This window comes from Alexandromys fortis, unplaced genomic scaffold (assembly GCF_014885135.2).
Source record: "Alexandromys fortis isolate MF-2015 unplaced genomic scaffold, M_Fortis_MF-2015_v1.1 scaffold_180, whole genome shotgun sequence".
Lineage (NCBI taxonomy): Eukaryota > Metazoa > Chordata > Mammalia > Rodentia > Cricetidae > Alexandromys > Alexandromys fortis.
Genome location: NW_026068143.1, coordinates 452,219 through 465,825, shown reverse-complemented (window position 1 = coordinate 465,825; position 13,607 = coordinate 452,219). Strand labels below are relative to the sequence as shown.

At 37.5% G+C, this 13,607-nt stretch overlaps 1 protein-coding gene across 4 annotated transcripts in view; it reads right to left on the bottom strand.

Moving 5' to 3' along the window:
• Positions 1–13,607, bottom strand: part of Pls3 (plastin 3) — a 110,503-nt gene that overhangs the window by 29,138 nt on the left and 67,758 nt on the right. For all 4 annotated transcript variants that reach the window (XM_050126867.1, XM_050126866.1, XM_050126865.1 and 1 more), the window contains exon 2: positions 10,296–10,376. In XM_050126867.1, the coding sequence (XP_049982824.1) occupies positions 10,296–10,368 (73 nt within the window). In that variant the 5' untranslated portion in view covers positions 10,369–10,376. The remainder of the gene's footprint in view (positions 1–10,295; positions 10,377–13,607) is intronic.

Below are 13,607 nucleotides of genomic sequence, written 5' to 3'. Positions count from 1 at the left end.
CCCTGTGGGAAGTCCAAGGACCACCCACCTCCATCCAGGTCTAGTAAGGTGAGCATCCACGAAACTGCCTAGGCTCCCACAAAACCACTAGGTCCAGTAGAATCAAAAACCCGTTGCCATTGTTCTTGAGGTCTCAGTAGTCCTCCTTGTCCGCTATGTTCAGCGAGACCAGTTTTGACCCAGGCTTTTTCAGACCCAGGCCAGCTGGCCTTGGTGAGTTCCCGATCCCGGAATTTCTTAAAGAGATTTTAACAACATAGTCTTTGTCACTGTCTTTTATTTTCTGTATGTGTGCATATATATGGACTTGTACATATGCATGTGGAGGTGAAAGGTCAATGTCAGGTGACTTCCTCAGACATTCTCCACAATTTTTTAATTTTTAAATTACATTTTTAGTGCGTGTGTGTGTGTGTGTGTGTACTCATGTGCACTCTCATACATGCCTGGAGGTCAGAGGACAACTTGTAGGAATCAGCTCTATCCTTCCTCAATGAGTGTTATGTGAGTCGAACTCAGGTTATTTATTTATTAGGTTTGGTGGCAAATGCTTTTACCTGCTGAGCCATCTTGCTCGCTAGAGATTTTCAGAAGATTTAAGTACAGGCATTAAAGAAAGGAGGGAGGTTCTTAGGGAAAGGCCAGAGGACACGAAGTACATGGGTGTGGGATTCTTGGGAATCACCCCAACTCATTTTTCCAATACTTTTAGAGAAAGAAAGAACTTGCTCCCTTTAACTAAGAAAACTCTGGCCACTTCAGTGTTTGAAAGGAAAATATTTTGAAATGTATTTTTCTTTTCTCTGACTTGCAAAAGAGCATTAATCAGAACACAATTTAACTTTTATTCTTGTTTTCTGTTTCCCTCCCCCCAAGGTGAGGACTGAACCCAGTGCCTTGGGCTAGCTAGGCAAGCCCCCCACCACTGAGCTAAGTCCCCAAACCCTTAAACTTTCATTCTTGATACCAGTTTTGACTTGGTACTCCAGAAGTGTTCTTTTGATATCATAAAAGCAGAAGACTGACAAACTTAAAGATAAATGTCAAAAAATCATTATGGATTCATAGCATCATGAAGCTATCCTGAAAGTCTGTCTGGCTTTTCTTTTATTAGGTGGAAATAGAGATTTGAATAGCACAAAGAACCGCTGTTTGCATAAACTCCATCTGTAATAACATCTGTACAGCACAGCGAACCACTGTCTGTGTAAGCTCCTTCTGCAATAACATCTCTTGAGCATTAATTAGAACACAGGTCAGCGATGTGATTAAAAGACGCCGGGAAGTAGCCACCTTCAAATATAACCACAAAATTACCACACACGGAAACTCCATTTCAGAGTCGGGTAGGAATAACAGACAATTTTAGCAAAGGAGAGGAAAACTTAAAAGGGGGGGTTGGAGAAACAAAAATTTGCCACTTTACGGCAATCCTTATTAGGTTTCACACTTCTTGACAAAGGTTTTTTTTTTTTTTTTTTAGCATTATCTCCTTATCTTTGTAAGCATTTCGCATACCACAGTTCCTTGCATATAGTGAGCAACAGGAAGAATTCTGCCTAAAAAAACTAATTCTCCGACATTAACCAGAAAAAAAAAATGCTCTAATCCTAGATGAGTGTTTTAAAAACAAAACTAAGCAGCAATAACCAAAAATACAGAAATAGTACCAAAAAAGATGGAATGCCAGTTCATCAGGAAACCAAACCTAGACAGAAATATCTCTTAAATAACATTTAATCTCTCTCCCTTTGTTCTAATCCTGTCCCCACCAGGCAAAGTCAGATCTGTAATTTGGTTTGCTAAGTGACCACAATCACCAAACAGGACCTAAGTGCAGAGAGCAGAGACTACTATCAGGCTATCTTTTCCAATGCAGAATTCAGCTTTGCCTTTGTTAAGAAGTATCACTGAGTTAGGGGACCTTGTGGCTGCCTGTAATCCTGGCTACTCACCTGACTGGTCACACAGAGGTGTCACTTAAGTCAGAAGTTCAAGACCAGTCTGGGAAACATAGCAAGACACTTTCCCAAAACAGCATTACAAGTCAATTTATGCTACTGTCACAGACACTAGCCTGGAACCAAATGAGAGAAGAAAAGAATCAGAAAGGACCCATGGATTTCACTTGAACCAATGGCCTTCAAATTCTTGTAAAGCTTTGGAATTCCTGAGGAAGTTTATCCTTTACTTCTCCCGAGATTAGAATGCATATCATCTTTCTTTCATAAATTCTACTTGGCTACCTCAGTTGATGCTAATCCTATTTACACTATGGCATTTTAGTGTTAGCATTAGCAAATCGCATTGATCCTTCACTAGGACATGGAAGTTCTACATTGGAAGAGAATAATTTTAGTGTCATTAAGAAGGCAGAGCTATCCTTAGATCAAAAGGGAGGGGAAGAAAAGCAGAGCTAGCCTGAAAATGGCAGCAGCTAGTAGTTAATTTTACAAAACCTCCCAGCTGGTAAAGTCCTTGGAAGACACAACATCGTGTGTAATTATTTTCAAAGCATTTTATGCTGATTTTATTTTCAGTCTCCAGTTTAAAAAGAAAAAGCAGAAACAAAAACAGTAACACGTTCTTAAACAGTGACAGTGATCTAAAGTGCCAAAATATGAGGGAGTACATGCTAAATAGCCGGCATCCATCTTGTCAGAAACAGCATTCACCAAAAGCTCAAGACCATGTTTGATGGTCAACTTTTCCCATCCTGAGTTTTGATATAAACATAAGATTTTAATAATGTGTGCATGTGAGAAACAGACCCAGATCAAAAGCAATTTTAACTGGAAACTAAAATCAAAAACACCAGACATGAAGGTAGCTTTATATTTTCCCATTAAAGCTGCCAACATTCTGGATGCCATTTCTGGCTCATTCACTGCTTCTATACATTGGCACGATGCAGAAGAGGCTTAGCATTCGGAAGACTTGTCTCTTCTGCCATCAAATTTCAACTGACGTATTAAGATCATAAATGGTTTACATACAGCTTATGTATGTACAACACTCACAACACTACAGTGAGCATTTTCATTCTGGAAATATGATCAGTATGGGTAGACTAAAAAGCCACGGGAAGAAAAGAAATGCCACCTAAGGACCAAGCAAGTGCTTGCACAAGGTAAAGAGATCACATTTCACTAATATACCAAGTGTATTTTAAAAACAAGCACAGAAAAACATTCTACTTAAAAAAGAAATCACTAGGAGGCACTCAAGACGGCACCAGACTAGTTGCTGAATTCATCAGAAAAGAACCAAATGTTGGTTACAAGGAATTCACTCTCTGTTTGTCTCTCTCTCTCTGTCTTTCTCAGATGACACTCGTGGAATCACATCTGCATTTTGTTTTAAAGGAAATCATATTATTCTCTTTTACTAAGTATTAGTTTAAATGCCAGTTACCTCCTTCAACACCCTCCCCCAAGTTAACCTCAAAGTAAATAAACTTATTATGCAGCCATGTTCCTGCAGAAGTTTGAATCACACCAAGAATGCATAACCTTAAAAGGAAATGTTTTCCCTCCCCTTGCATCCTGTTATTTAAGCTATTTTAAGTCCTTGTCTGGAGAAAGCTGAGCCAGAATTCAAGTGGTTTTGATTTTGCTGCTGTTTTACACTGCCCTTGTCTAGGGGTTTGGCACTATAATCCATCACTTCAAAAGCATCTTCTGGGGTGCTACTTTGCCTTATAAATCTAACAGTAAGAAAGACGAGGACTTCCTTTGACCCTCAGGGTGTGTGTGTGTGTGTGTGTGTGTGTGTGTGTGTGTTGCTCTAATGCTCTTTGAATCCATCTAAATTTGGTGATTTTCGTACAAAAACGTTAAAACTATATGCCCTCATACGCAATACATACTTGGAATCTACATTAAACCACTTTGGATAGTGCTCATTACAATTTAAAGAAGAAAATCAAGTACAGACTCACTTTTTTGGAAAGGCTAGGGATAAAAAGTTCAATTTAGCTTAATAAATGTATTCTAAATATATTTTAATTAGAAAATTGATAATAAAAATTTGAATCAGACTCAGAGAGGCAGAGGCAGTCAGATTTCTGTGAATTCGAGGCCAACCTGGTCTACAAGGCGAGTTCCAGGACACCCAGAGAAACACAAAGAAACCCTGTCTCATAAAAGCAGAAACAACAACAAAAAGAATTTAAATGTGTAATAATGAATTTCCACAAAAACATTGCTTTAAAAACTTAACCAGGGGCTGGAGAGGTGGTTCAGTGGTTAAGAATACTTGCTGCTCTTGCAGAGGACTCTGATTCAGGTCCCAGTAACAACCTGGTGATTTGCAATCATAATTTCTGCTGACACCCTTTTCACATGTGGTGCTTAGACATACATGTGAGCAAAACACACAAAACCGTACTCAATAGTGGATTCCCAAAGAGCTTGAAGACTGGATGAGTCTAGAAGACCTAGGCTGGGCAGTCAGAAATGATGGAGGAAGGTCATTGGTTAAGTAATATAGAAACTGCTTGGCCTCATAGGTTAAAACATAGGTGAGAGGAGTAAACAGAACAGAATGCTGGGAGGAAGAGGAAGTGAGGTAAGATGCCTCAGACAGAGACGCCATGCTCCCCTCTCCCGGGCAGACGCGATAGCTCTGCTCTCTGAGGCAGACGCATGAAGCTCAGACCCAGGATGGACGTAGGCTAGAATCTTTCCCGGTAAGACTGATGCTACACAGATTATTAGAGATGCGTTGATCGGGATATGAGAATTAGCCTGTAAGGGCTAGAGTTAATGGGCCAAGCAGTGTTTAAAAGAATACAGTGTCCGTGTAATTATTTCGAGGCATAAGCTAGCAGGCGACAGTGGTGCTGGGGATGCAGCCCCGCTGCTCATATTACTACACAGAAATATTTATAATCTTTTTTTTTGGATATTTCTAGCAGTTTGGCTATAGTTTTCCACCTGCTGCCACTCTCCCCCTCTAAAAATATTTATGTACATATGCTCAAATAGACATGTTCTCATATGTGTGCAGTACTGTTTACACTCTCACACAGGCACTTGTACAACTTTACATTTGTCAGGCATGGTCTTCAGATTACCCCCAAACTGACAGTATGAAAAGTTGTCACTTAATCTTGTGAGGTAGAGTCTCAGGTAACACATGGATGGTCTTCTACTTGTCAAGTAGCTAAGGCTAGTCTTGATTTCCACTTCTTCTTGTCCCTACTTCCAAATTTTAGGAGTACAGGTTTGTACCACTATGACTGGTTTTATTTATTTGTTTGTTCATTCATACATTTTTTTCTTGTGGGTCTAGAAATATATGTGTATAATATGTGTACATATACATATACATATGTACACACACATGCACACACACACAAACATGCATACCCAAAGCCTTCTATATATTAAGCAACGGCTCCACCACGTAGCAACAAAACTAGCCTCGTAGTTTTTGTATTTTTATGTTTTAAGGTATAATTAAGAAAATGTGCAGTGCTGTAGTTTTATCCAAAACTGAAAGTAAACTGAACTAAACTGCCAGCCACATTTTGTGGCACTGTGATGCGGTTTTTATATTCTAGAGGATATCAAGTAATTGGAAATAATTCAACTTTCTGGGCTGCGAGAAATCTGGTACAACTAAATCACCACAACCAAGATGTCTTGACTTCATTTGGTGGGCAACCTCAAAAGAATGCAGCACACTATTCCCAGTCACTCAAGCATCCCAAGTACTCTTGTGTTTCAAAGATCCTGACTTTCATGTTTATAAAAGTACACTATAGCATGCTTTGGGGAAGAAAAAAGACATATTTTATTATTTTTAATAGATTTATTTTTAATTATGTATATGTAAGTGGTATATACATATGTGATTGAAGCTGCCCAGAGTTCCTATGAGGGTGTCTGATCCCCTGCAGCTGGAGTTATAAGAGGTTGTGAGTGCCATTTGTGGGTGCTGGGTAAAGAACCAGTGAGTCACCTCCCCAGCCCTCATAAGTCCTATTTTAAAGAAAGTTGTTGCAAGTCTAAAGCCAAACTGAGGATTTAAATTACCTCAGATTCATTGTTGGAGGTAAATAATCTAAAATTAAAGTCTTAGAATATAAAAGACATATTCTTTCATCTGGTTAATATTCATTCACTTTGTAAGTGAATGAAATATATATTTATTAGTCTTATGTTTTTAGAGACGCGGTCTTACTATGTAGTCCTGACTGATCTGCAACTCTCTATTTAGACCATGCTGGCCTAGGACCTCAAGTAGTGGGATTAGGTGTGTGCTACCACACCAGGCCTCAAAATATATTTTAGAGGCAGGTTTCGCTATCCAGTCTTGGCTAGCCTGGTACTGTTGAGATCATCCTGCTTCAACCACCCTGGTACAAGAAGTATAGCGCACAAAGGCAAAAATTATAGGCACGCACCAACATGATAAGATTTGTTCTCTTTAGAAAAAAAAATCACGCAGGAGGGCAGCATTTAAATGAAAACAGAAATGTTTGTTGTGTAGAGGGGGAGGGGACACTACGGTTTCCACTAACCCAAAGGGAAATACTGAGACAATAGTTGAGATAATTAAAATAATTACATGTGATTAGAACTTAACAGTAAGCAGGTGCAAAAAGCGAGAGAAAGAATTTTAAAACCTAATACTCAATTTATTGCTAGTAAACAGAGTTTCAAAGCACTATTAATTGATTGCACAAAACCTGTGATTAGTCATAATTACAGAGATTTTCTCTGCACACTATGATTTTGCTGAATTTCCAAGCAGATAATCAAGGCTATTATTGTTAATAGATGAGGAAAATGGTTTCCATATTTTGTCACAATTGAAGTGATACAAAGCAGTTTTCTCTGCTCTCCCCTACTACACAAAGTAGGAAACAATTACCCTGGCCAGGAAAATAAGTTCTAGAGACTTTTTAAACAAATAAGTGATCTTCAATTGAAAAAAAATGAGAAAATAAATTCCCCAACACCTTTGACAGCTGCCTTAGGGCTCTGAAACTAACACCACCTAAAAACTACAAAGAGGTTTAAAGGAAAGTCAAACGATTCAACTGTTAATATTTGAAGGAGTTCCTGAAAGGTAAGCCTCTACAAAAGTATTTACCACACATATACTTACCTCCAAAAGACAGGCAGGCAGGCAGGCAGACAGACAGACAGATACATACACGCACACACATGCGTGCACCAAAAATATCTTTCATAATAAATTTTTCACAACAATGACCCTTTGTATTTACAACTGATATTGCTAAAACCCTAGTACATCAAAAGACCATTTACGGTTCCTTGAGATTCAAGTAATTAAATATTTAAAGGGAACTTAACATGTATGCAACGTTGCTTTAGATATTTAGATGGGGAATACAACAGAGTACTACTCAGAAAAGGCAGAAATATTGGCCTCATGATTTCTAGTTAGCAGCTTGTATGTTAGTAAAATGGTATATAGTGAAACATGTGCCTGGTATGGGATTCATAGTTCCACCTCCTGCCTATGGAAATTTAAGCGTTCCAAAGTGGTAGGCTGTTGTTGTTCTGGACCTTTTGCACTCAAACCTCTAATTCAGCAGTTCAACAAGGGTCGCCTAAGACCATAGGAAAATACAGTTATGAAGTAGCAATGAAAATAATTTTATGGTTGGAGTCACTACAACATGAGGAACTGTATTAAAAAAGGGTCACAGCATTAGAAAGGTTGAGAACCACTGCTCTAACTGATCCCGTACTTACTAAATAAACTTTAACCTTGTTTCTACAATGGCAATAACGGGTCAACTATTACTTTGTCTTAACAGAGTAGTTCAGCTGTTTATCTCATAAAAACTACTCCAACTCCCATCAAGTGACTCACATTTGAATTAATGCTAATGTAAAGCAAACATTGAACATAAATATTTCTATGAGGCCACACATCAGGTCAAGGCCATACAACAACAAGCATTTCTTTCAGGAGGCTAGGCATAGTGATTAAGCAATGCAACATTAATAAGTCATGGTCCCTACTTTAATGCTCTATTCATAAACAAACTATGCTGCTGCTAATACCAAAAAGTAGATGTAAGCAAAAAACAATGGTCAAGGAAATACATTCCTAAAGCATTTATGATAAGAACAAAGCTAACGAATATTGACAAAAGAGAAAAACGTAACAACAAAATAACCCCACCTCTTATGACCAAAAACTCATTTGCTAATTTTCATCAATTGAATATCTGATTATGTGCTTCCATTCTTCTCGAGTCATAACTATAGCAACTTAATGTATTGTTTTATCAAATAAAATTAAGAATCAGAACAATTTAACCTTTTCTATTTAGGCTTAGCATAAGATATGAATAGCTCTTCTAGGTGGGTGTTATTCTCTCCAAGGCATACTGTTTCTCTTAATATACATGCTTTTTTTTAGAAAATATAGATCATGGATCAGGGATGTAGTTCAGTTAGTAGAGAGTTCGCCTAGCACACACAAAGGCCTGAGTTCAATCCCCAGCACCACATTAAGCTTGGTGTGTTGGCAATGTCTGTAATCCCAACCCTAGGGAGGCAGAGGAAGGAGATTTAGAGTTTGAAGTCATCATGGGCTATTTGGAGTGAATTTTGAGACCAACCTGGGCTAGAACAAACTATGTCTCAAAAAGAGAGAGAGAGAGAGAGAGAGAGAGAGAGAGAGAGAGAGAGAGAGAGAGAGAGAGAGAGAGAGAGAGAATAAATTAATCAATCAATGGGAAACATAGATCCCCTTTTTCCTTTTATGTAAGTCGGATTTTTGAGCATATATTTAAGAGTGAATCTGATTTAAGTAATAAACCATTATGCTCTAGCTTCACTGTCTTTAGTTTAGGCAATGCTAAAAAGACATTGCTTACCTTTAGCCAGCGGTTCACAACCTTTCTAAATGCTGCAGCCCTTTAATACAGGTCCTCAGGTTGTGGTGGCCCCCAATCATAAAATTATTTCTGTTGCTACTTCATAACTGTAATTTTGCTACTGGTATTAAACGTAGTGTAAACAGTTTCAGAGATGGACGATAGCCAAAAGGGTCACGACCTTTTGAGAACCCATGCCTAAGCACACACTGCCTCCTGTGAGTCTACATGTAGTTAGTTCTTATTCCATCTCACTTTATCTTTTAACCACTTGATTTTTTATCATCTGTGTAATATGTATACAAACAAACATACAAAAAGGAAAACAAGCCATGCCTAGAATTCCAACTCCTTGGGGAGGTGGGAGGATCACAAATTTGGATCAGCCTGAACAGCTCAGTGAAATTTTCTCAAAATATCAGTGGCTATGGATGTTGCCCAGTGATAGAGCACTTACTTTCCAGGCATGAGGTTCTGGGTTCAGTACCTTGTTCTATATGAAAACTATGCCTTTGCCTCTTTACCTGATGCTATATTTTTATTTATTATTAGAAAGATGAATAGTTTACACAGTGAGCTCAAGGCTGACTAGTGTAGGCAGGATACAGAATTAGACTCCTTTCTCAACCAATAAATACCACAGGAATGGTGAATTCCATCTAATGCTCCAATGTTCACTCCAAACACTCATCTTGGATAAACAGGATATTACAGATGGATGTTGTGGTGTGTGCCTTTAGTCTCAGCACAAGGGGCGCAGAGCCAGGTGGATTTCTGTGAGTTCAAGGCCAGCCTGATCTACATAATGAGTTGCAGGACTGCCCTGTCTCAACCCATCCCCTTCAAAAAAACAAAAACAAACAAAAAAAAACCATGATATTCAAAATACAAAATTTCAAATGACATAGCAACCCCGATTTAATGACTAGGGCCCTGAGGAAAAAAAAATACTTGTCCACATTAAATAATAGATATAACTAAAATATTTTAAAAACTAAAAATTTATATATACAATAGAGAAGATAAGGTTACGAATTTGAGAGAAAGTTGGAGTGGAAAGAAGGAGCACTGGAAATGATATTAATAAGTGCTCATATAGAAATACTAATAAAATTTATGGCATTTCTTTCTTCCTTTCTCTGTGTGTGTGTGGGTGGGGTCAGAGGACAACTTGAAGGAATTAGATCTTCCTTCCACCATGTGGGTTTCCAGGACTGAATCAGGTAAGTATCATTAACCTTTGGGCAATGCCTGCCCGAAATCACACAACTTTCACTCTAACATCTAAATCTTTGTCCATCTAATTTTTGAAGTCAGTCTCACTATGTCATTCAGGCTAAAGCTGATTCATGACAATTTCTCAAGATATAACAATAAGACCAAATAAAAAGCACCTTTCCTATGGTTTAGTATAAAATACACTCACCAACTTTGGCAAAGGCCTCTTTGAGTTCATCAAGCTCATCTTTGGAAATCTGAGTGGTTGCCATCTCATCCATGTAAAGATCTACAGGAAAGAAAATAGTTTAGTTCAATCTTCAAAAAGGTTTGTGAATACATAACATTAGCATTCTTGCTAAATTAGAAACAGACTTGCAGACTACTAAAACAATCTGAATAGGTAATCATATAGCTATGCCTAAAATAAAGAAAATAAACAGGTGATGAATCATCATTTATCAAAAACTATAAAGGAAAAATGTCTAACTCTATCCCTTTAAGTTACATTTATTCATTGTGTGTGTGCGTGTGTATGCACGTGTGTGCACATGCACACGCGTGCACAGCCATACATGTGTTTGGGTTCACATATATTACAGTGGACATGTAGAAGTCAGAAGATAGCTGGTATAGTCTCTCTCCAACATGTGGATCCTAGGAGTTGAACTCAGGAAGTATCACTTAGTGGTAACTTTGTCCTACTAAAGATAAAATTTTCAGCTACATTAGAAGAGTATAAGAAAGGTACAACAAGAAAGTGATGTATAACAGAATCTTGGTTTTTTTTTTGTGTCAAAGTGAAGGCCAAAAATCACGTGGTTAGCAATTTCTATAGAATAAGTCACTAATTTTAAACAGTATGCTGATATCTATCAATCACTCTTCTTTTTTTTTTAAAGATTTATTTATTATGTATACAGTGTTCTGTCTGTATGTATGCTTGCTGGCCAGAAGAGGGCACCAGATCTCACTACAGATGGCTGTGAGCCACCATGTGGTTGCTGGGAATTGAACTCAGGACCTCAGGAAGAACAATCAGTGCTCTTAACCTCTGAGCCATCTCTCCAGCCCTCAATCACTCTTCTTAAAGGAGAGATATAACAAATATATTTGAGTCTGATATAGAATCAACACAAGTATGTGTTTGTTAATATACACATGCTATATTAAATTGTTGATATTATATAGTTGTTATATATATTATACATTATATAGTAGATATACTTTTATATATTTTTTAAATTTATAACTTAAATATATTTCTATTTACACAATAATAAGAAAAAGAAGAGGTCATGAATTTGAGAGGGAGTTTGGGAGGGACATGAGAGAAGAAAAAGTGGAAAATGTCATAATTACATTATAATCTTGAAAATAAAAAAAAATGCTTTCAAAAAAGAAAGAACTATCTCCAGTAACAATTTTGACACAAAAAGTAGCAACTTTGCCTAAAATAGTAAAATTCCTCTAAAAATTAAGCTATAACTATATGGTAATAATTCTAAATTTATTCTGTGCTTAATAAAAATGTTCAACAGTGTTAATCACAATACTAAAGAAGATTAATTGCAGTCTTATTTACATATATTTTAAGCAATCATTTTGGTTTGTTTTGAATTGGGGTCCCGTTCTTTAGCCCTCGCTGGACTGGGACTCACTATGTAGAGCTGGCTGACCTTAAACTTTTGGCAATCTTCCCACGATTACAGGCTTATGCTACCATGTCCAGCCAATCATGGTTTTAATGAAAAATTATTACCCATTTCCATGAATTATATGTGGAGAACAATGACACAAAAAATCTTGAGAGTTGAGAAAATCCAAAACATGTGGTTGACCTCTGTCTCTTAAAGGCCCTTTCTAGTTTGGGTAGTTTGAATCAGTAATCATTTAAAACATGTCAGTAAGAAAATTTCCAAGCAACATCAAAACCTTATACAGCTTATTTCATTCATACACTACATATCATTTCTGTTTTAAAAAGAAAATTAGGAATTAAGCCATGACATAAACCACCCCTGCTCACTATCCTTGTTCCAGATGGCAGGAATGTACATCTTTCTGTCCCACTTCCTCCTTTTTCAAATCTATCCTCGACAGGCCTTTCAACCCCCTTTTTATCATCACACCATATTTTTAAAATATTTTATTATTCTTTTTGAATTGTGTGTGTGCGTGCTTGCATGTGCACAATTCAGCAGTGCCTGGAGAGACTAGAAGAAGGTGTCTGTCTCTTGGAGCTGTGGGTATATGCAGTTATGCTGGCCCTCTAACATGGGTACTGGGAATAAAGATATGGTCTTCTAGAAGAGCATTCTGTGCTCCTGGCTGTGGAGACATCTCTTCAGCTTCAGCACCACACCCTATCTTCAATATCTGTTACAGGTCCAGTTTTTGCCTCTGAGGAATTTACAATCTCAGGAGGCAACCAAATAATTGCAATAGGACAGACAATTAGTTGCTACAGTAAAAGGTATAGATCTCCATTTTGAAGAAGCTTGCAGGCTCTGGAGAAAAAGGGTTAGTGTCTTCTCAAGACGACCAGGGAAACAGTTCCTTTAATCTTCCTATAGAATAAGAAAATGCTGATATCTCAAAGATATTTCAATTTTCTTTCTCTGTTTTGAATATTTCATAGGTTCTCCCAAAGAAACTAAAAGCATCCCAGACTGGTTTACAAGTCGAACAGAAAATTTGATATCCTTGCTGCATATGGACACTTCTTAAACACTAGTCATGCCCAGCCATTGCTTATCGCCCAGTGGCATAGTGTTTTCTCACTGGGCAAGCAATGAAACCATCAATTAGTAGTCTGGTGCTGCTACTTCCTAACTGTATGTCCATGGGTATGTTTATTTCATCTCTGTGAGCCTCCGCTTCTCATTCACAAATAGCACTAATAATACCTGTTTCCCGAGGAACTCTCATAAAGATTAAAAGTGACGTATGTGAAGGCACATTATAAACTACAAAGCATTATACAGCAACTTCAAACCCTCAGTGAAAGAAAGCAGGGAATAAATAACCCCATAAGTAATTGTGAGGGGCTGTAAATATTAGGCATCAGTCTACTAAGACCTTTTAAATGGCATGCATGAAGAGTTGTCTCGTCTCCCTTAATTATTGACTACAGAGTATATAACAAGCCTCCCTCATATATAAAAATTACAAGCCTTCAGTCAAAGTAGTTTAAGGAGGCTGGGCCTAAAGAAAACCTGTCAGCCATATTTTACCTATGACTCAATATAGGCTCTTTCATAAGGCCAACTTCTAATACAGAACTTGAAGTGCAGGCAAGTGATACGTTTTAAAAATAAAAATAATTTTAGTTTAAACATTTCAAAATCATCCACAGCTTCTTAATATTGTTGCGTTCCTCCTCATTTGCATTTTCTCTTGAGCAATAATGCAAAAGAAATGTTAAAGTGGTAAGACTAAGATTCAAGTTTCAATCCAATTTCACATTGTGTGATTGCCAGGGCTCTCATAATGTCTTTTTTTTTTTTTTTTTTTTTTT